This window comes from Trichoderma aggressivum, assembly GCF_033847375.1.
Source record: "Trichoderma aggressivum f. europaeum strain CBS 100526 chromosome Unknown scaffold_045, whole genome shotgun sequence".
In the NCBI taxonomy this organism is placed as follows: domain Eukaryota; kingdom Fungi; phylum Ascomycota; class Sordariomycetes; order Hypocreales; family Hypocreaceae; genus Trichoderma; species Trichoderma aggressivum.
The window spans coordinates 192812-217325 of NW_026946411.1; the positions used below are offsets into that span (position 1 = coordinate 192812).

Below are 24514 nucleotides of genomic sequence, written 5' to 3' on the forward strand. Positions count from 1 at the left end.
AGTCAGCTCGGCTTTCTCCCTTAATCTTCCGCCCTTGTGTAGAAGGAGAAGGTATATGGTTATCCTATACAAATAGAGAGACACCATGAGCCCACTCTAAATATAATTTCGAGAGATGAATAGAGTCATTTCGATATACAAAATATCATTCAATCCAGCAAAATCATGCCAATTTTGCAAAACGCCGACTTTATTTCGTAATCTTCAAGGTCAAATGGACGATCAAAGTCCATAACACAGTATTTTTCAGTTCCCGGCTCAGAGGCATCGGATCTTCACAGGAAATAATATCAACAATTCGCAACATGTCCGTACATAGCTTTACCCATATTTCGGGCGATATAATGAAATTCTCTGCTTTGATATGACAATGTCATCTCATAAACGATTGTGTAATATTATTCAGCAGTCAGCACCGCCAACAAATCCAACATACCAAGCAGGCGTGTTTCCCTCCTTGGCATTGTGGCAAGCTTAAAAAGATCCATGTTATCCATCCCATTTCCGTCCCTTGACGCCGATACTATGCAGAAGCAAACCTAAGCTACCAGAAGCAACATGACCATGAAACTATCTATCATTAGAAGACTAGTCCTCAGACAAAAACTCCAGCTGGGCAGACGGATCATCCACTCCTGTCAACAAATTATGCGTATACTCGTTCGCCAGGCTGTTCCCGGCCGTCCACTCATTGCGGCGCCTGTGAATCTCATTCATACCCTGACACGCCGTCTCGGCAATATAATGCAGCTCATCGAGAGTATTCGGATTGCAGTTTGTGAAGACGCCGTCGATGCTCTTCTGCCATCCTGACGTGGTGTTTTCCACGGCAGTCTGATACGCGTTGGTATCATAGTCCGTCACTCGCACAACCTCCGGTCTGTCTGTGAGCCGGTGGAGGAGATAATCTTCTCTCGAGTCTTGAGGCAGGTATTCGACAGGCTCTCCAGATGGTGTGAGAGGCTGGCGAATTCCCATGACAACTTCAACGAAACGCTGGGAGAGGCTGCGAGCGATGCCGCAAGGGTCGACGAGGTCAAATTCAGGTGTGGTATTAACGTCTTCCCGGATATAGAGGTCGTAGGCGAGGAACGACGCTCGGCAGATGCGTAGATTAGGCATGGTGCAGCGCAGCATCATGGCCATCCAGCTGTCATCCTCTTCGGGCCGCTGATTAGCGATGCCAACCCACAGAACTTTTTTAGAGTTCTCGTTCCAGTCGCGCGATTGCTCCGTCTTGAGGTACACTTCGTTGAGGTACAGCTCCTCCATGAGGGCTCCAAATGCTTCGGCAAACCGTTGAAATACGTCTGGAGAGATTTCTACTCGCTTCAGCTCCAGACAAGTCAGATTTTCGAGCATGATGCGAGGAGGCGGCAGCACACGTGCTCTCCACTCATCAACTGGCATCTGGTAGAACCTCGTCTGCTTCAGTCCTCGAGGGGGTCTATCGTCATGCTCCATGCCGATTATGCACAAGGTTGCCAGGTGCTGTGCGTGCTCAATAATGTTCCAGAAGCACGACCCAAACATGCTCACACGCGGCGGGTCCGTTTCGTGCCGACGGAGCGCAATCACTAGGTGCTCCAAGATGGTCACAGTGCGCATGATATTCATCACATCGCTAGGGTTCATCCATAGATGGCATATGGCGATATCTGTGACATTCTCCAGTACCAGAACCTTCATAGAAGCCGAATCTTCTTCTGGACGCGAAGCCAGCGCCTTGAAGGTATTGGCGAGGATGATGGTTGCGGCGTTACAGTGACGGCCGACTAGTTGAAATGGTAGGCTCAGTCGCAGCCGCTCAACCTCACGGCAGTTGAAGAGCAAAGCCTCTATAGCGTCGTAGTATTCCTGCTCGGTAAACGACATCTCGCCCATGCAGTAGAGGTTTTGGAGGGATTGGCAAAAGTCCATCATCCAAGGAACGCGGGCAAAGACTGTGTTTAGAAAGTCGACTTCCACTAGCAGACGAGGAGCCAAGTTAGCCAAAGCGGATTCCCCGTTGATCAATCCTCGAATCTTACTCTCATCGCGAAGAACCATCAAGTCGATGTAGAGGCTCTTGCAGTGATACCCAACCGTCTGCAAAGCATCGGTCCGAGGTCGGCCAAGTCGGCTGGTCTTGCTAAGGCGCGAGAATTCAAGCTCGAGAGTACGGCATGCGTAAGGCTTGAGGATCCGGTCAAAGGCTCGACACACGAGACGAAGGTCGAGGATAGAGTTCTTGGGGCCTGCTTCGACGCATTGCAGCAGAATGGCGTCGACGATCTCGGGAGGCAGGCGATTCATCGCGTCGTCTGGCGGGTTGGAGGCGGGGGGTTGAAGGCCAGAGCGGGATGCATCTGGGCCTGGAAGGGAGGAAATGCACAGCTATAAGCGTCCGGCGGGTGAGGATAAACAGCAGCTAGTTTGGCGAGTTGAAGGACTGTTGCGGCGATGGTAAATAAACAGCTTGCATATATCGAGGCTCACTTGATTGGCGATGACATGACTTGATGCAGCTCGGGAGTCTTAGCGTCGATGGCGCTACCCAGGAGATGCTCGCTATCTTATCGGGGCCTTTTCTCGTGTCATGGCCTACCCTGGAGTTTGGTCGAGAGCGTGGGGGCAGCATTTGGAGAATATTGTGGTGCATGCGATATATAGCTGTTCAACGAGAGGGAATATGTAGAAGTTGGACATGGTTCTTGAATGGCAGACAGTTGTTGTTGCGCAGAATAATAAAAAAGAAACAAATCAGACCTGTGAAGTCTTTCGATGGTGGATCGGCCGACACAGCTGTAAAGTGGTATTAGTATTGTACATACAATCAAGGCCGTTATGAATAGATGACACATGAAGATGCTCCAATATCAGTGGCAATCTATCGACAGACTGTTAAATACGCACCGATAGGGACCATCTACGACGAGAGAAGCGTATCATGTGCAAGGCTCAAGTCAGCATCAGCATCAGCATCAGCATCAGCTAAAGCGTTTCCCAAGAAAAAGACGTTCCCCAAGCTGCAGCGGGAATGGCCGTTCGTTTGTACATTTGTGGGGACAGTGGCGGATGGCGGCCGCGACTAGCGGCATCTTGCAGGCGGATAAAAGATAGAGAGGCTTTATCTTCACAACGGCTAAACTCCCATCGCTATCAGGGGGCAGCACCAGCCCGTTCCATTATTACCTGCGTGAAACGCGCTGGCAGGTTCATCAAATAATACGCACGGAAACCGACACATGATGCTGCACGGGTTCGTCTGGTGTCACGGAGCACACAGCAGGGAAGGGTGTCAAAGGCGTCTTTCCTCAACCTCAACCTCAACCTCAACCGCGGTGCATCTTGTACCGTGAGGCAAACAACGGAAATTAACTGCCGATGACAAATGCATGAGGAATAACAAGCTGCAACAAGGCCGGCGTCGACCTCTGGCCCCGTGACCCTCTCTGGTTGAAATAAGGAGAGTGGAGTGAAGAGGCCGGACAGCTGGCTGCGCCCGACCTCTTCTTACACGTAGGTATATACGAGTCCTCGTACGCAGCATGCCGAAGATACGATGAAGAGGAGAGACATGACGAGGGCCACCAGGAGAAGGCAATTTGCTGGCTTAGCGAGATTCTGTCTCGAGACGAGAACCAATACTCCGTAGAGCAGAGCCCATCAGGTCGGAGCCGTGGAAAGAGGAGGCCAACCGCTCGGCTCTGGAGTGCCGGAATGAGGGACGCTTGCAAGGCGCGAAACAGCACTGACGGCAGCATAATTTGCGGTCATCGATAGGAGCCGGCACGGAAAGCCAAACGGAATAGTATTGGAAACTAGGCATTAGTACTATACAGTTGCATGACTGGCCGCAGAAGATGAAAGGTGAAGGATGAAAGACATCACGATCATGCAACTGCAGATGCGTTGGTGTTGAGGCGTAGGGCCACAGATACAAATGTCCAGCCACACACATCCGATGGGATTAATCGCATGCAGAGACGGCTGCTAGGCTAGGGGCAGATCTCACCAGCTGGTGGTGTACGAGTACACGTATGGAGTCATAGAGCTACAGTAGAGCCCTCGTACAGTACAGTACAAGTACAGGCTGAAGTGGTGGGTGACTCGGTCGTGTCTCGTCTTGTCTGAATTGAGGAGGTTTCATCGGCTTCTGCGATAGGTCGTGGCCGGGCCCCGTTCAATCCAGGGACGGCGCGCAAGGTGCCTGTCCAGAGTGCCTACGAGGTACCTCAGGCTCGTGCAGATGTACCTTTGACCCCTGTCAGGTATCGCCAAGTCTCTGCAAGCGTGGCCCAGGGGAAATCGGCACGAGTTGCGGGGCGCAATTGGCGTCTGTGATTGGCGAGCCCCCTCGGAGCTTACAGCTGGCTTGTGGCGGGAGCTTCCATTTTCTTCTGCCAAGGAGGGAGCTTTTTCTTCTTCTTTCCCTTTTGCTACGGCAAACCGGCCCCGTTGAGGTCAGGGTAAAATCAAAGGGAAATGAGGGCGTCAGCAGTGAAGCCGTCGCGGATCAGATAGAGGATGCCGAATTGACCCGCGGCAAGTGTGGGCGCCGACGTTGCGTGGCAGGTCTCTTGCAATAATTTGGTGCGGAACCGACGTAGGTATTTGTACTTGCACACACGCAACGGGAACGCGGCACTACAGTAACATGGCCAGGCCCTGCGTACGGTCTGATGCAGAAGCAGAAGCAGAAGCAGAGCAGCGCTGAAACGGCCCCCTTTGGTAACGTTGAAGCTGCCGCATGACATGCTCCCGCTCTGCGATGACACGCTGGTGATGTTGAGAGCACAATGTACGAGTACAGGTCTGGCACGGAGATACTCGTACTCGGTCGCAGTGCCAACGATGACGACGGTGCCCTGCGGCTAAGTTGGAGAAACACCTTGAGACAGAGTGCGCACTATCGTAGGTAAAGATTCTTGGCGAGGGAGCCGACGAAGGAAGAAAAGACAAAACAAGTGTCTCCGACGGTCACATGTACTGAACAATACCGTACGAGGCGGAGAGGGGGTGCCACAGCCAACCTAACCTTCTTTTTATTCGTGTTGCATCGCATAGACTCGTCCTGGACGACGGCATCGTCATTCTCGTAGCCGAGGCGGTGGCTGGAGGATAAGGTCGCTAGAGCAAAAACTGATTTTCCACCGAGTCTGAACCATCTCTGGTCTGGGCATGGTTGGCTCAGTTGCTTGCAATTGTAGTATGTTGGCAGCATCATGAACTCAATTGCAAACAGCGGCGCTTCCCGTGGACCAAGTACGAGTACAGGCAACAGGATCCCCCATTCCTCTTACTGTACTGCAATGCTTCACCATCCCCATCCTTATCGTGCCATCATCGCATCGTGCCCCCCTGAAGAAAGCGTCCGCTAGCTCGAGTGCCAGTAGCGCTTCGTACAGGGCAAATGGACCACGGACTAAAGACTCCCAGCATCTTGGCGCGCATCCTGGATACGGAATAGAGCCGTGACAGCGACCGCCTCCATTACGACATTGTGCTTTTTGGTGGGCTCACGATGCTGCTGCTGCTGTTGCCTCGCCTGCGAGACTGAGTTGAGCCGCCGCCATGGCAACGCCGGACACGGAGCGCTGTTCTGTTGAGGAGGGAGCACGAGGCATCAATTGTCTCGCAGTACGAGCTACGAGGACGGTACAGTACAGACATCGCAACAAGAGGCCGGAACGCCCTCGGCCACGTGAATCGGCGCAACACAGCTACTCGTCGTCTTTCCATGACATCAAGATACGTCCGTTGTGCAGACGACAGATAGAGCTTCAGCCATGCGAAGCCAGCTGCACGGAGCGTACGGCCTACAGCACAGTAGCAGCCCGCGTCTTTAGCACCAAGTAAAAGTACCGACCAAGGTAGATATCACCAAGACACGCAGCCGAGTCTCCCTTTTTGCGTATACGTGATACGGAGGAGACAAGTAGAGTACGAGTACATACATGCGAAATGCCCACACCACCATGACGGAAACCCCATCCTTAGTCAATACGGACAACTCGGCCATGGTGGTGCCGTCCAAGCCTGTGATTGGCGCTACCCTGGTGCATGTCTGGCCCTGACGGGTCCCCAAGCCTATCAGACGCCGCGCGAGCATCTCAGGCACTGGGGCCGCATGTACCCAAGCTACTTTGGGTACTTGGGGTACTTGGGGTACTTGAGGTACCTGCATGTGGACGGCGGTACTTTGCCGTCGCGAGAGACAAAGGACGCCCAGAAAGAAGGAAGAAAAAAAAAGAGAGAGAAAAAGAGAGAAAAAAAAAGTCGAGGCCATGCACCACGTTGGCCCCATGTCCTAGCGGTAATCAAAAAACCGTCGCCGCTTTCCCATGGTCTGTCGTCGGCCTCGCCCTTGCTTTCTCTTATTTAGGTGACGGCCCTGACAGCTGGCAAGCCTTAGCCTCTCTCTTCCTCCCTCTCTCCCGCCTTTGACCAGCAGAATAACTTGGACGCATCCTCGACCGGGGCTTCAGTTTCCTCTTCTCTCAACTCCCCATCACCGCATCTGCATCAGCATCAGCATAATAGCCTGTCTTCTCTGAAGCCATCGCCTCGCGCGTCCCCAGTGCCCCCCGTTCTTGGAGTTGCTCATCTGTGGTCTTTGTGCCCTTTTTTTTATATCTCTTAACTTGATACCCTTGTTTGTCAGCCAAACCGACTTCAAAATGCGATCCTCCGCCATCTTCGTTGCCATTGCCGCTGCTGTGGTGTCGGCCCAGGTCCCGACCTACAAGAGCTCTCTCAACATGACTATTGATCCCAACACTGTTCCCCAGCAACAGCGAGGTAAGCCATTCCCCCGAATTTTTTTTTTGGTCGTGGAGGAAGTGTTTTTGCTGCGAAACTACGCCAAACGTCTGGGCGAGGGTTTGCTTTTGTTGTTTTCACCGTGTTTGGCGCGAAAAAAATGTTGCTAACATTATCATGACTTTAGCCGTGTGGTGCCAGGCCCAGACCAACACCTGCCAGGTTCTTTGCGACAACAACGCCGATGAGAATGATTGTAGCCAGGTGGGTTTGCCCGCAATCGCGGATCGATCTCTGTGCGGAACAGGGAACATGCGCTGATCCATACTTGTCTCGTCACAGGCTACTCTGTCGTACGACTGCACGTGCGCGTCCAACAGCTCTGCTCCCGGTCTCCAGTACTACACCCAGACCCTGCCCACCTTCATCTGCGAGCAGCTCTTCTCCAACTGCATCCAGACCAACGCCGGCAACCAGGACGGACAGAACGCCTGCAAGTCCAACATCCAGAAGCTCTGTGCCACCCAAAGCCCTCCTACTGCCGCCGAGATTAGCAGCCTGGACCAAAGCACTGCGGCCGCTGAGACCACCTCCTCCAAGGGTGCCGCCTCCACTCACCACACTGCTGCGACCACCACTGCGCCTGAGTCTGCTAGCAGCGCCGCCCAGACCAGCACCTCCAGCGCCTTTGCAGCCGCTACCCAGGGTCCCATGGGAACCGGCGCCTTTGCCATGGCTGCCGCCGGCCTCATGGCATACGTTCTCTAGATGTGACGAGCCATTGAGTCTAGTCTGAGCCGCCGGCTTTTTTCCTGGTAATCCCAGTCCCCGGTAATGGTACGCAATCTAGGAAGGATGAAGAAGGACACTGGGTCGATGCTTTGGTTGAGGGGCTTCGCTTCTCTGTAAACCCAATTTGTTATCTAGTACACTTTTTGTTTGTTTCCCATCAGAAACGTGATATCACCCCCCCTTAACGAAACCCGAGACGACGAATATGATCGAGGGCATAATGATGGCTGCGCGCGTTTTTGCTTTTTAAACCTTGTTTCCCCCTTTTTTCTTTTTTCACTGCTTTCATTTTTTGTTTTACAAAGATTCACCTCGTGGATATTGCACTCTGATGCATGCCATTCGGTCACCTTTGCATTTAATCTGTGGAAGGCGTAGCAATGGTGGCCGTCGCGTCGACTCCGGGGGAGGGACAGCTTTTTGGGTTTGCTTTGAGATTCCAAATTTCATACGGCAGAGGCGAAGGGGAGTAGGAAAACTGTCTTGAGCAATAGAAGAATGCGAAACATTCTTTTTACGATTTGACATGTAAAGTCTGTGACTGTAAATCTGTAGTAGGCATTCGATCCGTGATCCCATTCATCTGTCTACAACTTGATAGTTGTCTGTATACACCCAATGCCTAACCAAAAAAAAAGCCCAAAATAGTAAAACCGCATAACAAATAGATTAGCCCACATTCGGGAAAATCACATTCACACGCCGTATCATGCATCACCAAGACTGCTTTTTTTGTCCTCCGCCCGTTCCCCCCCATCGCAGCCTGGGTTTCCCCCTTCTGGGTAGACCTGCTTTTAACGCTGCTTTCCCACCGTCTATAAGGTTTGATTGAAAACGCTCATGACCCATTCAAATGACCAAATATGAAAATAAGAAAAAATAAAAATAAGAAGAAAAAAAAGGAAGAAGGGAGTGGGTGAATTAGAGGCCGTTAGTGCCGTTAGTGCCGTTGGTGCTCTTGGTGAAGGAGACGGCAAGCTCCAAGGCCTGGAGCACGTCCTTCTTGAGGTCCTCGGCGTCCTCGACACCGCAGCTCAGGCGGACGAGATCGTCAAAGACGCCAACGGCCTCGCGCTGGTCGCGGGGGATGCCGGCGTGGGTCATGCTGCTGGGGACCTCGCACAAGCTCTCGACGCCGCCCAGGGACTCGGCGAGGGTGAAGATCTTTGTGACCTGGCAGAAGCGCTCGGCGGCGGCGTGGCCGCCGCGGATGCGGAAGGACAGCATGCCGCCGCCCATGCCCTCGCGGTGCTGCTTGAGGGCGATGTGGCGGTGGGGGTGGGAGTCGAGGCCGGGGTAGTTGACGGCGATGACGTGGGGAGAGGCCTCGAGGGCGTGGGCGACGGTGGTTGCGTTCTTGCTGGCCTCGCGGGCGCGCAGGTGCAGGGTCTTGAGGCCGCGGTGGGCGAGCCACGAGTCAAAGGCCGAGGGCACGGCGCCGATGGCGTTCTGGAGGAAGCTCAGGCGGGTCTTGAGGTTGTCGCTGTTGAAGGCGGCGACGCCCATGACGACGTCGCTGTGGCCGTTGATGTACTTTGTGACGGAGTGGACGACGATGTCGGCGCCCAGCTCCAGCGGGTTCTGGACGTAGGGGGACAGGAAGGTGTTGTCGACGACGACGAGGACGCCGTGCTTGTGGGCGACGGAGGCGACGGCGCGGATGTCGACCAGGCGCAGCGTCGGGTTGCTGGGCGTCTCGATCCAGATCAGGCGGGTCTGGTCGGTGATGTGCTCGGCAATGTCGACCTCGATCTCGGGCGTGAAGGTGACCTTGACGCCGTGGGCCTTGGCCACCTGGGTGAAGTAGCGGTGGGTGCCGCCGTAGACGTCGGACACGGAGATGACATGGCTGCCGGCCGCCAGGCTCTGCAGGATGGTGGCCGTGGTGGCGCTGCCCGAGGAGAAGGCGAGGGCATACCGGGCGTGCTCCAGGGCGGCCACAGCCGTCTCGAAGTTGTCGCGGTTGGGGTTGGACGACCGCGAGTACTCGTAGATACCCACGGGCTTGCCGACGGCCGACTGGGCAAAGGTTGTGGACAGCGAGATGGCCTCAATCACGGCGCCCGTCGCGGGGTCGATGGGAGCGCCGGCGTGGACGGCCAGAGTGCCAAAGGCGTGGACGGGGGTCGGGGGCCGCTGGGGCGTGGTGACGGGGTCGGAGGTCACAGGAGGAGACATTGTGTGAATGGGGTTTTCGAAGTGTGTTGAGTTTTTGTGTGTGTGTGTGTGAAGAAGGAATGAGAATTGGGGCGGTGGTGTGAGAGAGACCCGAGTTGATCTCAATCGATCCCTGAGTTTTGGAGGGGCTGCTTTTTTTATGCAGGGTCTGCTTTCTTTATCTTATCTGCGGCAGCTCGGGGGGATCCTGGAAAAAGAAATCGTGAGTGCAAAAGTGCCCGAGTGGAGATGACGTTGGTTGGTTCAAAGCTTTCGATCTTGCGACGCGAGACAAGCTCAACACGAAGGATATATATGAGATTCTTCACAATTGAGGAGGAGGTGATTAGGAAGAAAGAGGCGCTTTATGTGGACACGGGCAGATTTCTTTTTTTTATAAAAGAGAGCCAGCAACTTTGGACAAAAAAAAAATCAATTGCTCCACTTCAGGGACGAGAGCAAGACAACTCTAAAAATGGTGTCATCGGCCGGGCTGGTGGGTAATGCGTCACTGGCTTCGTTTCGGGGGTTTCCTGTAGGGATGGGATGGCGAGCCAATTCCGAGGGGGGAAGCTCGACGCCCTTTTATGTAAAAAGACGAAAAACAAAAAGGCCTGGATGGCACGCAATCCCCGTGAAATTGCTTCCCGCCCTTGCAGATCACATCATCGTGCTCGCAAAAGGCGGCCTTTGTAATACGGCCTGGCTGGCCCCCCTACCTTAGTAGATAGGTAGTAGGTGCTCGTACATATGTAAGCCACGCTTCAATTGCTAATATGGCGCCGCATTTTTCGAGATACTTCTGTGTCATGGCGTATGCAACGGCCATCGCTGGCCTCCGTAATCAGGAAAAGCCCGACCGACATCCGCACCTCCATTACAAGGTGAAGCTGTTTGTTCTATTACCAGTCGAGTAGTATTTGTCTTTGGGGTAGTAGTGGCGGTCACTGGTACCGATGGAATGCGACGCAATGCGATGGGGGCGCGAAGTTACTGATACTTTTTTTTGCGATTCCGATCTGTCACCCAGATGGAATCTCACCGCCCCCCCTCTAGAGTCAATTAGATCATCAGTGCTCTGGGGGAATCAAACAACCACCCCTTCGTTTTTGCTGTACAGTTAGGTAGTAGGCAATGGATGAGTTATCGATCCGGTTTCCGATATCCGACACGGCGTTTTCAGCACGGCGTTTATTCCCCCCCAACCACATACACATCGCCCAAAAGTATAACACGGGCTTTTACACCGCGGAGTTTTGTACAACTCGAACCTCTATCGCAGGATGGAGCCAAACCCCTGCGGCAATGAGTGAAGCCGAAGATAAGGCCATTATTTTCATTTACTATTTCATTAATTTTCTTGTTTCACTTGAGTGTTGGGGGCAGAGCTAGTAGGAGTCAAACATCGGCCAGCGCCGGCTCACAAACTCGCACAGAGTGGAAACCTCTTATAAATCATTTTCATTTCACCACCAGCGACTATTTGACAAAAATGATCATGCGGAAAGCGAGCAATGCCCGGGAATTCCCCACGTCGGGTATTCTGGTGTTACATGTACGGGGTTTGTCTGTAGGAAGTATTCACGTGGACTGCTTTGAGCGTTGTTGGGTGAGACGTGCTTTTGCGTGCTTGTGCTTGTTACGAGTCAATATTGACCTACAACACGCACCGCTATCGCGGGATCCTGCTGGCATGCCGGACCTTGCATCTGCAGTAGAGTGCATACTCGTATACATGCTTCCTGTCCCATCTCACAAACTGGCAAACAAACGGAATGTGAGAATCCGGCCGATAAGCAAATTCATTTATTCATGTGATACGCACCCCATATCTTTTTGATATGACTGTGAGCTGGCATCCCACAAAGGTACTTAAACATGCGAGTACTACCTCTCGCGGACCAAGTACTCGTATCAGTTTAAACTCAGCAGGTTACCCTGCTCGCTTGACGGTATATGTACCAGTGCATAGGTACGCTCCGCATATGCCTCCATAGCCTAAAGCCCGGGTTGGTAGGTCCTACGAGAGAGGTAGGTTCTAGGGTCGAGTAGCCTAAAGGAGAAGTTCATGGAGTTGGCGATTTTTTTCTTTTAAACCTGCGCCTGGTTGTGCTATTAATTGAACTTTGCTGCTAATTGAGGCGTTAGGGGCTATTACTAAGGGATAGCGCAACTAAAATAGAGCTCGACAGCAATTCAACCATCAGGGCTAGTAGTACCGCACATCTTGGTGTCGGTCAACCCCTTGAAAGAGGTTGCAGTGCGTCGATCCCGGCAGCTAGCCGCTCACCGGCCGCCATTATCTTCGAGAGCATTCTGCGCTGAGAACCAGAGATAAGAGATAACAAATATATACGAGTAGCCATGATTTGGCATCCTTTCATCATCTAACACTCATTCAGGAGGAATGCTGCAGCTTGTCCGTGTCTGCTCCGGCCATCCACACACAACAAGCCGTAGGTTACCTGGTAGTTTGGACTACTCCGTACTTACTCCGGTACCTGTTATTTTACTCCTTACCTTATGGGGTTCTCCTAGGTAGGGCTTGCCAGAAGCTTGTTTGTCGTTCCTTTGGAGCCGCGAGACTGCAAAAAACTCCAAAGGCAATCTCGCTAATCGTCGCTGCCGCCCATTAAGCTTGTATTGCTTTGCTTTTTCCAGGAATAGCAGTCAATGTCAATCTTATCTCGTAGCCCTCGTGTCATCTCACCAAATACGTCATCCTCACTCACTCACCAGCGCAGGACGGGCGGTACTCCGTAGTTTGATCACACACAAAAAAAACGGCCCGGATGCCGCGGGTTATTAGCAATTGCTTCGGAGAAACGAGCGCCCGGCCCATTTCGCAGGATCACCCCGTGTGGCAGTGCTTATTAACCAAAAAGAGGCTCATGTTCTTCTGCTGCGCCCTCGTACTCGTAAAACATCGCCATGCAATGCATGCAAGCCTCGCCCCCTCCAGACATCGATATCTATCCGAAGTGCTGAGGCAACTATCCGCCATCGGTTTAGCATCACGTACTACCCTTCATTTTTAGCCCCGGCCTCCCAGGCGCTCGCGCTCCAGCCCTTCAACATCGCCGGATGCTGCACAATGCGCATGTAACGACCCGGAAAACCACGTCGGATTTCGCGATTTATCCCTTACTAGACACCATCTAGCGACCACAAGCCAGCTCTTGACAGGCCCGCGTGGCGATGCCACCTGTGCGTGGCGCATCTAGAACCCTTGCTGCACGTCTTCAGCGACGTCGATACTGAATTCCTCAACTCTCCTTATGCCTCCCAGACGGTCACACAAAAAGTCGCGCGCGGGGTGTCGACGATGTAAGAACCGAAAGATTAAGGTAAGATGAAAAAAAAAAAAAAATCATTGGAGAAAAAAAAAAGTCCCCGACAATTCCCACCGCTTTCCCTCTCCGACTTCCCGAATGAGAACCTCTCCAGCGGCCTTGCGAATACACCAAACTAATGCCGCCGGTTCTTTCCTTCTGAATAGTGCGACGAAGTTCATCCACGATGCGGAAACTGCTCCAAGCATGGCGTTATGTGCGATTTCGAGAGCCGCCAAGTGCTCGATGAACTGCATACACTTCCCACCCCGGCCACTAAGAGTCCCCAGGCGCCTGTGTCCGCGCCGGCTTCAGTGAGTCCAAGACCCATGACGGCGACAGCTGCGACTACGATGGCGCCTACGGCAGCGATATCAGCGTCAGCTATGTCCACGTACGATAATCGTCGAATATCGCCTTCGCGGCTTTCTCCCCCCAGTACGGTCTCAACGCCATCGCTCACGCTACCATCCGTCCCCATCATCACATCCATGACCAGGCAAGGGGACCGGCTTCTGGAGTTTCAACTATGGCACCAATACATCACCAGCACCTCCAAGACTCTCGTCATGAATTCTCCTGCCAGTACGGATATCTGGCAGAAGGATGTCCCACGCTTCGCCCTCGAGGGACGGACCTACTTGATCGACGCAGTTCTCTCAGTGGCCGCTTTACATTTGCGCTTTAAGAACCCCGATGACAAGGTCATGATCGAAGCCTCCCACGCATATTCCGCGTCCACCTTGGCTGAGTACTGCCGCTCATTAAACAAGGGCATTACGGCAGAAAACGCAGACGCCCTCTTCCTGACCTCATGTCTCATTGCGTTCCAGGCGACGGCGTCTCGGCTATTTGTCAAGGAGGATGGCGACCCGTCGGATCCAAGTGAACCTCACCGTCGATATGCATTACCCCTATCTTGGTTTCACGCTTTCCAAGGCGTCAAGACCATTGTGGCTACGTCGTGGCAGTGGATCCGTAACAGCGCCACTGTCAAGGTGGTCATTGACTCCCAGCCGGGCTTCATGCTCGATCTGAATCCGCTAGGCCCAGACTCCTTCTTTGGCCATCTTCTCGATGACTTGGACGAAGAGCTGGAACAAGAAGATGAAGACAACAGAGCGGCAACTAACCAAGGTTACTTCCATGCTGTCTGTGTTCTCAACTGGGCCCATAAAAACCACTACGCTCCTTCAGCACTGGCCCTTCCATCCACCGTTTCGCGGCGTTACGTTGAACTTGTTGAGGCTAAGAGGCCTCGAGCCCTGGCCATTCTCGCCTGCTTCTTCGCGCTACTTAAACGTATGGACAACGTGTGGTGGTTAGATGATGTTGCTCGACGAGAGGTCATGGGCCTTGTGAGTCTGTTCGAGACGGGTTCGAAATGGTGGAGGCACCTTGAATGGCCCATCCGCATTGCGCTGTGGGATGGAGAGGCCGACGCTATCCCGGCCGACATATGGGGCGTGGAGCGCAAGGAGAACCCTCCAGCCGATACAAACGTCCCATCCGCGGAGACTATACTGAACCACATCGATCTCATGGCTAAGATGATGGATAGAGCCCAAGGACCACAATCAATAGAGTCGATACCTGTGGTGGGCGATTTAGGTGGCTTGGTTCCTCCGCCTCTCGACTAGTGGCCTTGAGACCTGCATTGCAACCATAGTACCCGTTTCAGAAGCACACGGTTGTCGTTGGTATTGTGATTGTTTCTTGTTCATTTTCTCTCCCCTGTTTGTTTTTTTAATAACGTTTTGAGAACCCCTGGTTCTTCAACAGTGGCGGCGTTGGTGTTAAAGGCAACTACGAAAAAGATGTACCACCATGGGGGTTTTTTTTTGTTTTGACTCTTTCTGCTTCCTTTTAGAGAGGGCTTCTTCTTCCCTTCGCTTTTGCCACCTTTCATCTTTACTACTTTTTTATATCCCCCCCTTTATTTTTATTGAGGCGTGCATTAAGGTCGCTCCTCGCATATTTCTTGTTACTGGCGAAGCGTTATCTGGCGTTGGGAAAGGGATGAATGGACAAAGACGGTCTGATAATGGGGCTCGTTGTTAAGACTCTTGGGAGCCAATTGTTTCATTTTTGATACGGGAACGACGCGACACATAATACTTTTAGGACTCGTAGCGAGTCCTTGACGAACGTTGCCATGTTTTATTTGCCTTTGGGATTACAATACCACTTGTGAACGTGTTGGGATGCAAATGTGAACGTGGTAATGAGTGAATGCGAATCGGTTAAGAATGCCAATGCTTGTGAATACAGACCCGTCATTCCATCTAACTGTGATGCTTTGATAAAAAATCTTAGGACACTATATAGCAGTAATTGACAGAGCCGACTATGAAGCCACCCAAGGCGCCAAACTCCAATTCCAAGGATTTAACCACACCAAACATCCTGTACCCTCTCTTTTCTTTTCTTTTCTTGTGACATTAGACTGATGCGTTGACCAGCTTTATTTCTTCGCCTTCTTGGGTACTTCCTCCGCGATAATATCTTCCGGCTCGATTGCATCATCGCGAGACCTCTTCAAACCCTTCATCTTCCTTGTCTGCAGCTGGCCCAAGTCTTGCTTGCCCAAGTGCACACGGCCCAGCTTGTCACCCATCGAATCCATGGTGACGTTCTTCTTTGTCCGCTCCTCAATGCCGCGTGGCTTCTTCATGGCCTCCTTGAGCATGGCCTCGTCCGCCTCCTGCATTCGTCCGACCCGGAGGTCCATCCGCGGGCCGATCTCCTCCACCTCGACGCGGGGCAGCTTCTGGCCGCTGCGCTTGGTGCTGATGACATAGACGCGGATGTGGATGGAGGGCTTGGCGTCGCCGTCGCCGGCGGTGTCCTCGGCGGCGACGGAGACAATGTACTGCAGGCCCTCGACGTCGATCTTGTCCGCGGGCTCGCCCTTGAAGAAGTCGACGAGGATGCTCTTTGCGAGGGTGTACTCGTTGGGGACGGGGCTCTCAAAGGCGCTGCCGGCGAAGAGGATCATGGGCCGCATGCCAATGGCGAATTTCTTGGTCTTGAACTGCGAGATGGAGCGGTAGCTCTCGCTGTCGAGGTACAGCTCCAGCATGTCGAGCACCTTGTGGCTGAAGGTGCGGATAAAGGTCAGCGAGTGCGGGCGCTTCTTCTGCGTGCTGCCAAAGACGAAGAGGCTGGCGTCGTTCTTCTCGGAGAAGAACTCGATGGAGGCGGCGTCCTCGAAGGGGTGGATGGGGTTCTTCTTGGTGAACTTTTTGGACAGCGGCTGGCGCATGGAGAAGAGGTCGTTCATGGCGTCCTGGACGACCTGGGAGCAGTTGTTGCCGCGGAGGAAGAGGCATGTCTTGGGGTTCTCGACGGCCTTGGGCTCGCGCTTCTCGAGGGCTCTCTTGGAGCGGGCGTTACGGGGTTTTCTGGGAGGGGGAAGGGGAGATTGTGTTAGAGTTTGCCGGGTTGAGTGTGTTTTTTTCTGTTTCGGGGGATATGTTTGGAGAACTTACACTTGGCGAAGCATTGTGGGATTGAGCAATGGCTTGGAATTGCTTGTTGCATGCGAATTACAACTCCAAAGCGGCCGTGATGCCTTTTCTGACGAGCGAAGAAAAAAAAAAGATATCTTATCGATAGCGCAGCAGCAGCAGCAGAGAGCACAACCAGCAAAGAGCACCGCCACACTCAACTCAGCCAAGCGCAGGAAAACCGCCACACTTTGTCCCGTCAACGTTTTGTTGATACCCCACAGTCACGTGCAGCCCCTGAGAAACCTCAGCCCCCCATTGCTCCAACAACAGATTGACGCTTACCAACCCGGACGGACCGGCGATAGCCTCGGTAGGCGCCTGTCCTTTTCCCCACACAACAAACCCAGCCCAGCGTCCTCCTGCAGGTGACGTGCCAGTGCCTGGAAGCGCCTGTTTGACTCTTTTCCTTGCGCCGGAGCCGCTGTACTTGCTCGTCCTTGCTTCTTCCCGGCAAGTGCGTCTTCTTCTCGTGTCCACTAGCCAAAGGTTGGAGCATCACAGCCGCGGCAGAGCCCAACTGATTATCACATCCTTCGGGTTGTTGTCGATTCGCCTTCCATCCCCTCTTTAAGTAACTTCGTCCACCTCCAACCTCCCACCTCCTTTCTCCTTGTTTACAGCAACAACAAACGACCATCGATCGACAGCTCGCGTGCGCATACCACACACATATCGTAGCCATCATGTCGTTCATGGGAGGCGCAGAGTGCTCGACGGCTGGCAACCCCCTGAGCCAGTTCCAGAAGCACGTTCAAGATGACAAGACGCTACAACGCGATCGTCTCGTCGGCCGGGGACCAGGTGGCCAGCTGGGAGGCTTTCGCAGCTCGCCTGCCAATGCGCCCCAGGATGAGGTACGTGATTTGATACATGGCCAGTTGTTTGTCTGTTTACGCTGCCTCGGGGTGCGCATTACTAATACGCGATGTGTCCATGGTGCTGTAGATGATGAACGGTTTCCTCAATGGTGGCCCAGGTCTTCAACAAGAATTCCCGACCTTGCCAGGCGGGCCCGCTGCCCACCTGAGCGCTGCCCCCATGGGCCCTTCGCCGCAGGCATGGGCACAAGACTTCAACGCCCAGCCCGGCATGGACGTCGTGCTCCAGGCGTCGCCGAGTGCCCTCTTCAGCCCCGAGGAGTTTGCGCGCTTCCAGCAAGCCAACCCTGCCGCCGCTGCGGCCATGGCGCCTCAAATGCGAGGTGACATGTCTGCTGCGATGCCCCAGCGATCAATGATGGGCATGGGCATGGGCATGAACATGAACATGAACATGATGGGGATGGGGATGGGCATGGGATACGCTCAGCCCATGATGCAGCCGATGTACCAGCAGCAGCAACAGCAGCCCGTTCAGCAACAACAACAGGACTTAAAGGGCAAGGGCAAGATGGTCGAACTGGACGACCACAAGTGGGAAGAGCACTTTGCTCAGCTCGAACTCCAGGACAAGGAAGAGGCCAAGGAGGCCGAGAAGCAGGCGAATGCCGCCGAGAAGGAACTGGAGGACATGGACAATAAACTCCAATCGGAGACTAATGAGTTTGGTGACTTCGAATCCATTTGGAAAGGAATCCAGGCTGAGACTGCTGCTGCTAGGTCGATGGTGAACGAACAACAATACTTTGATCAATTCGATACCGAATGGGGCCAGGACCTCATGCCCGATCTCAACGGCATCAACGACTGGGGACGATTTGCTGACCCCATTGTCGAGAACTACATGTTTGAGGAAGAGAACATCTTCCGTGAGCAGAAGAATGCTTTCGCCGAGGGTGTTCGAGTCATGAAGGAGGGAGGCAACTTGTCATTGGCGGCCTTGGCGTTTGAAGCTGCTGTTCAGCAGAACCCAGAGCATGTTGAGGCATGGGTATACCTGGGCTCGGCTCAGGCTCAGAACGAAAAGGAGACGGCAGCTATTCGCGCGCTGGAGCAAGCCTTGAAGCTGGATCCCAACAACCTCGATGCCATGATGGGTCTGGCTGTTTCTTACACCAACGAGGGCTACGACAGCACGGCGTACCGAACCCTTGAGAGGTGGCTCTCGGTCAAGTATCCCACCATCCTGGATCCCGCAAACCTGCACCCCGTCGCAGACATGGGATTCACCGACCGACAGCAGCTGCATGACAAGGTCACTAGTTTCTTTATCAAGGCTGCCCAGCTTAGCCCCGACGGCGAGCACATGGACCCCGATGTCCAGGTTGGACTGGGTGTGCTGTTCTACGGAGCAGAGGAGTACGACAAGGCCGTGGACTGCTTCCAGTCCGCTCTTCACTCTTCAGAGCTGGGCACGACAAACCAGCAGGAGCAGCTCCCCCTGCTCTGGAACAGACTCGGAGCTACACTCGCCAACAGCGGAAGGTCAGAGGAGGCCATTGCTGCGTACGAGCAAGCTCTGTCCTTGGCCCCCAACTTTGTCCGCGCCCGTTACAACCTGGGCGTGAGCTGTATCAACATCAACTGCCACCAAGAGGCAGCATCTCACTTCCTTGCTGCGCTTGACATGCACAAGACGATTGAGAAGTCTGGTCGCAGCAAGGCGTACGAAATCTTGGGCGATGGCGCTGCCGGTCAGGTCGACCAGGCTCTCGACAGAATGTCTGCTCAGAACCGAAGCAGCACCTTGTACGATACCCTGAGGAGGGTGTTTACGCAGATGGGCAGGAAGGACCTCGCAGACAAGACGGTACCCGGCGTGGACCCAGACATTTTCAGACCAGAGTTTGAGTTTTAGAAGGCTCCTCCTCATTTGAGACGTCGTATTGTCATTTGTTTTAAACGTATGAGACCTCTTTAGCGCAGTGATGGGTACGAGGCGAAGCAGTCTCCTTTCGCCCAGTTACTTTATATTGGTCCAACTTGATAAAGTTGTATTTATGATGAGCATGCATGGAAAGAAGGAAAACAGGGGGAAGCCTAATGAACAAAGAGCAAATATATCGTTGTTTCCCAGGGAGTATTAATTAGTTTGGGATGTAGCAGGCATGGGATATAGGACTTTTACACAGATTATACGCCGGATATGGGGATGTTGACTATGACTTTAGCTAGATGAATACATCTACATCTCTCTCTACACATGGTATATGAAAGGAAACTTGTTCTGCTTGGGTGTATAGTAGGAGGACCGAAGAGATGTTTGTCTGTGGATATGCAAGGAGTAGACACAAAGAGCTGCAAAATGTGAAACTCATTTGCGCCAGATGATCAGCTCGGGACAGATTCACATGTACTTTTGCATCATCCTTGCTTGTGTCTCAGTTCACTCACACATATCTCCCTTCTAAGACGCTTTCTTTATTCACGGCAACTTTTATTCACGACGACTTTTATCCATTCATGCCGCCTCCATGTTTCTGGATCTCAAATTACAACGGACTCTTAGTTTATAAATTTTTTTTTTTTTGCATTTTGGATTCAGGCTTTGCTACGCGTAAGGATTTCTCCTGAAAATCGAGTGATTCCTTTTCTTCTCTTCTGTTCAACCTATTGCTGAATACTTCTTCTGCTGCAAAGACTACTATCACGATGCGACTACTACACTCCTCCTATGGACTCGTATCTCATGCGTTTACGAATGAGTAACCATTTGAATGGACAAATGAATGTTGACGCCCGTGTCACGCCAATAGGCTCGGGAACAACATCACCCTTGCCCTCCTCAGAGTAACAAAAGACTCGGCTCAATCTCTTTTTCAAATAGTTCACGCTCCGCAGAAACCAAGTATCTTGCGTATTATTCAATAAGAGCCCACTCTTGTACAACCCCATCAGGCAGCCTCACCGCTGTAAAATCAAGAAATAGAGAAAACAAGGCTTCTCTGTCTCAGTTACAATATCATGGACCCCCCTCCCTCACTTATCGTACAGTTCATAATTCTCCCGCAGGATCGGGACCAAGCTGCCAGAAAAGCTAGGCATTTCCAATTCTTGGGCCTTGGGTAACCCATCTAGCAAGCAAAAAATCGCACGCCCTCCCTTTCGCCTCGCCTCCTGTCTTTTTTCTTTCTTGGTCCCTCCTCCTCCTCCGTGTCTCTGGTGGCCGCCGCCGTGGCTCCTTGCTTCCATGACCACATCCCCTCCTGTCCACAAAGTTGGCACAAAGGAGAAAACAAATTTCGCAAAGTTTTTCCGCGGAGAATTCTAGTTGCGGGAGGGGTATGCAGATAAAAAAAACGTAATTATTCGTTATTTTGGCTTCGCGAAAGGCCTAGAATGTCGATGGCTTGTTTTTCCTTTTCGTCCTTCCCCTTTATAAAAAGAGCTCGCTTTAAGGTTTAGCCACCAGAGAGGGCCGACAGCCGAGTAACAACAAGAGAACTCAAGAGAAGGGCCCAACGACCAACATGAAATTTGTTCCACTAGCCCACAGTTTGCCGAATGGGGGGGGGGGGGCGTGTATCTGTCCCAGGCAGCCTTTTCTCTCTCTTTTGCTCCTGAGACCCTGGCGAACTTGGAACTGGGTTCGTCACCATTTTTTTTTGACTCGGCACACAGTCTCAGATCGTTCGCCGCTGGCATCAGACCGCCGTGAACTTGGCCACGGGGGAGGCGTGACGCGAAAGAAACGGGGTGACATTCCCCCCCTCTCGGGACGAAGGAAACATGTGGCAGCGGGAGAGTATGCTCATCAAACATCTCGTAAATGACAAATACCATTTTGCCGTGCACGGGCTGCCGTCTCTTGACACGGGATGAGAACGGGGTTATCGGAGAGCCTCACAGCTCACACAGCTCTGCACAACGGGTCACCCAAATCAAATAGTTTAGTTGGCCAAAGGTCGGTCCGTGTTTCACAGGCGCGCGGTGAGGCGGCGCCACCTCGAGAAAAGCAAAAAGGAAGAGCGCGTGGGAGGTTTTGTGAAGCACAGCATACCCAGCTAATGTTATGTTATATCTTGTGTGTCTCGGCCCGGGCAAGCTTTCCTGTGATATCACACGGTTCCCAATCTCGACCTCGTGTCTGACGGGCCGCCCTCTGTGCCGTGATCCTGGGCCTATCGAGATGGCCGGACGGGAAGGACACACACACACCAGGTCGATGATCATTGGGCCCGCGTTGAGGTGAGCGGCTGAAATCGTGACCCTTGTCTCGGTCCAAGGCAGCTGAGAGAGAGGGGGGAAATGAACTCTGGCGTGCCGCTTCAGCCCTCCGGAGGAGCAAATATTGCTCCCCCCCCAACCAACAATATCCCGGGTTGTTGGCGTATCTAGGTTGGGGCATGCAGCCCTCCAGACTAGTTCCTATCGTTGCCGGAGCCGGTCAATCTCATCTGGCAGTAATCCTGGACACGATATCCACCTCAACTGAGCTAAGGTGTAGATCCAGACTCGGTACATTAAGCTTGTTCCCATCAAGGGCCCTGCCATATGCGAGCTTAGACAAAGCGTGCAACGCCGGCAGAAGTATGAGAGCACTTGTGTGAAGTGGAAAGGCGAGTAGTTGGTTTGTTTGGTCCTCTTCGGATGCTAGTGTAAGTCACCTTTATCGGCCCGCCTCCGAAGCATATTGCCAGCTACTATATCAGCCAGAACTGCTCACGAGTACCTTGGTAGGTTATCCCACAAGCCTGCAAGTAAACCGCCCTTGCTGCACCGCATCTTTGAGATGGGGTTTGTCACGCACACCAAGGCTTTCTACTGTCCGAGAACGGCAGTCTGGGCAACCAAGTGTATACAGGTTCAGCGGTGGCTTTCGATATCCGATCCCGCACTTGTTTGAGACAAACAGAGCATGGACCTCTCTTCGGATGTCGCGAGTTGGCTTGTATGTAGGTGGCGTGCCGCGCAGAGTCACGGTGACCAATGGAAAAAGCCACCACAAGGGAGCCGGGATGATGCACTGCGGTGCCTGACATCACGGCTTGATCTGATAATGCATTTGCGGATCAGGTACCGGGGATCCTGTCCCAAGCCCTTTGTATTGTGCCCTTACATACGAGTACACATACATGGCCGCCTGTTACACTAGGAGCATCTGTGTGCTTGTTCAATGCTGTTGGGATCCCGATATATGACTACCACATGTGATTGGAGGGCCGGCGTTACATTCGAGGAACCGTATAGGTGCGGCTCCGTGGTTTGTTGCGAGCACTGGCATCAAGGTGTGGTTCCCTTCGAGTATGTTCGGGTAGCAGAGGGCAATAAGCTGCAGGCCGCTGTGACGGCCCCATTCGGCTTGCCTTTGGCCAGGGCACGATTGTTACAGACCACGTCTCTTACTTACGAGTACTCGTACATCTAACTGAATGGGCCCAAGTAGAGCCGATGCTGCCGGCGCATTGACCTGGTTCCGATCTGTGACGAGGCTTTTGATTGTTGGCCTCGATGCGAGAGAGAAAACTTTAACAGAGAAGCAGGTACTACTGTATACGTACTCTAGATACACTTGACAGTCTCTTGTATCTCGAACCCAACAGGTGCTCGTAGGGGATACTCCGTAATAGTAGTTGGTCGAGTTGCAACACTCTTTGTCTGGAAATTAAAAAATAAAAAAAAGAAAGAAAAAAGTAATAAAGCGGGTTTGCCATGAGCACAGCACAGGCAAAGATGGGACGAACAACATGGCAACGGGCTTGATCTGCTGGAGCCACTTTAACCAGGTGGGCTTCCATGCTCGGGACATGGCCGAGGGTAGGCAGCCACTGATGGAGGACACCAGTCATCCAGTTCAGTTGAGGGCGTTTGAATTGTACATGTACTCGTACTGTAGCAACGCATGGATGGATTGCCAGGCCAGACCACCCCTTTGCTGGCAGACGCTACTGTATGTACGAGTAGGCCGTTGGACAGATCAAATTTGCCGAGTTGCTTTTGCGGTCTAGAATGCTGTGCTTCCGCGTGCCGGCCACCGATCTTGTTAGTTTCCCAATTTGGATAACATGTCCTGCAATATAGGTCCATTCGCTGGCAAGGTGGCCAATACTTTTCGTTTATTTGTATGTATCATACGCGGGGCGATTGTCACGAGTACTCCGTACTTGTACGATAGTCTGTCTACTCGTACTCCGCATGCAGGTGTTGGTAGCAGCAGCGCGAGTGTTTTGCCAGAGATAACAAACGACGCGCTCCTCGATGGCGGTATTACTCGTATATGCTCCGTCGGCTGGCCCCGCAATAGGCGGTATACGATAGCGAGACTTTCGGGATATTTGCGTCGTTGGACCGCAGCGAGGAACTGGACTAATACGAGTACAAAGGATTCAAGTCAATTTGCGTAAGCCTTAGTGTTCGTCATTTCTTGTGGAAACCTAGCGTCTGAAGCAAGTCTTCTTTCTGGCGTCCTTTGCATGCTTCGTTTCCTCATGATGAATGCTTGACGTCCTGCAGAGTTGAAAATGCCGTCAAGGTCGCGCATGGGTATCAACGTGGAGCTGAACGTATATGCTTCGGCTGGCTTCAGCTCGCTTCGTGGTCCAGACGTGCGCGAGATTGAGAAATCAAAGGACGAGAGGGGTATCCCCCGGAGTTTCCTATTCCAAGCAAGCTGCTCACCGATTTTTCTTTTCGACATGACAAGCAGCTAGGTATGCTAATCCATGGAGGAGACGTATGTACTATGAAGTGTAATATCCTGCGCCTTCTTGACGAGTACTGTAGCCGTCAAGTGCCGACGATGGAATGATTAGTGCTGGACGGTATGGAGCTCAAGCGCTTGTACATGCAATATGTATGTATGCGACAGCCCTGGTCGAACTCGCTTATCATTGACACAGGCGCTTGTTAGCCTCTCCATAGCAAATCGCTGATTCTCGTCGTCACCATCTGGGTAGTCGTGCCGTCCATCATCAACTAGCCGGGGCCTGCGCATATCATTTCTGATCGCATTCTTTGTCTCGGCGGGCTGTGGATGATCACCACGTGGGCGATTCCCAATGGCTTCCGCACTCGAATTGAATTGGTAGGCATCACCCTGCCATGTCCGCTATAGGCGTCCTTGAACTTTACAAGGCATTGGGCGGTCGTGATTGCTCCC

At 52.8% G+C, this 24514-nt stretch overlaps 6 protein-coding genes across 6 annotated transcripts; 3 read left to right on the forward strand and 3 right to left on the reverse strand.

Annotated features, from left to right (window-relative positions):
- Window positions 1-588: 588 nt before the first annotated feature.
- Window positions 589-2295, reverse strand: Triagg1_8794 (uncharacterized protein; the record flags this gene model as incomplete). The annotated part of the gene is made up of 1 exon (XM_062903679.1): window positions 589-2295. The coding sequence occupies one exon, from the start codon at window positions 2293-2295 to the stop codon at window positions 589-591; it is 1707 nt and encodes a 568-aa protein (XP_062752266.1).
- A 4367-nt stretch (window positions 2296-6662) lies between these two features.
- Window positions 6663-7512, forward strand: Triagg1_8795 (uncharacterized protein; the record flags this gene model as incomplete). Its single annotated transcript, XM_062903680.1, has 3 exons — window positions 6663-6783; window positions 6932-7008; window positions 7087-7512. The coding sequence occupies 3 exons, from the start codon at window positions 6663-6665 to the stop codon at window positions 7510-7512; spliced, it is 624 nt and encodes a 207-aa protein (XP_062752267.1).
- Window positions 7513-8457: 945 nt separating this feature from the next.
- On the reverse strand, window positions 8458-9714 carry Triagg1_8796 (uncharacterized protein; the record flags this gene model as incomplete). The annotated part of the gene is made up of 1 exon (XM_062903681.1): window positions 8458-9714. One exon carries the CDS (start codon window positions 9712-9714, stop codon window positions 8458-8460), a length of 1257 nt encoding a protein of 418 aa, XP_062752268.1.
- Window positions 9715-13240: 3526 nt separating this feature from the next.
- Triagg1_8797 (uncharacterized protein) lies at window positions 13241-14665 on the forward strand (the record flags this gene model as incomplete). The annotated part of the gene is made up of 1 exon (XM_062903684.1): window positions 13241-14665. The coding sequence occupies one exon, from the start codon at window positions 13241-13243 to the stop codon at window positions 14663-14665; it is 1425 nt and encodes a 474-aa protein (XP_062752269.1).
- Window positions 14666-15489: 824 nt separating this feature from the next.
- Triagg1_8798 (uncharacterized protein) lies at window positions 15490-16530 on the reverse strand (the record flags this gene model as incomplete). Its single annotated transcript, XM_062903685.1, has 2 exons — window positions 15490-16429; window positions 16517-16530. The coding sequence occupies 2 exons, from the start codon at window positions 16528-16530 to the stop codon at window positions 15490-15492; spliced, it is 954 nt and encodes a 317-aa protein (XP_062752270.1).
- Window positions 16531-17220: 690 nt separating this feature from the next.
- On the forward strand, window positions 17221-19273 carry Triagg1_8799 (uncharacterized protein; the record flags this gene model as incomplete). The annotated part of the gene is made up of 2 exons (XM_062903686.1): window positions 17221-17391; window positions 17483-19273. 2 exons carry the CDS (start codon window positions 17221-17223, stop codon window positions 19271-19273), a joined length of 1962 nt encoding a protein of 653 aa, XP_062752271.1.
- Between the last annotated feature and the right edge of the window lie 5241 nt (window positions 19274-24514).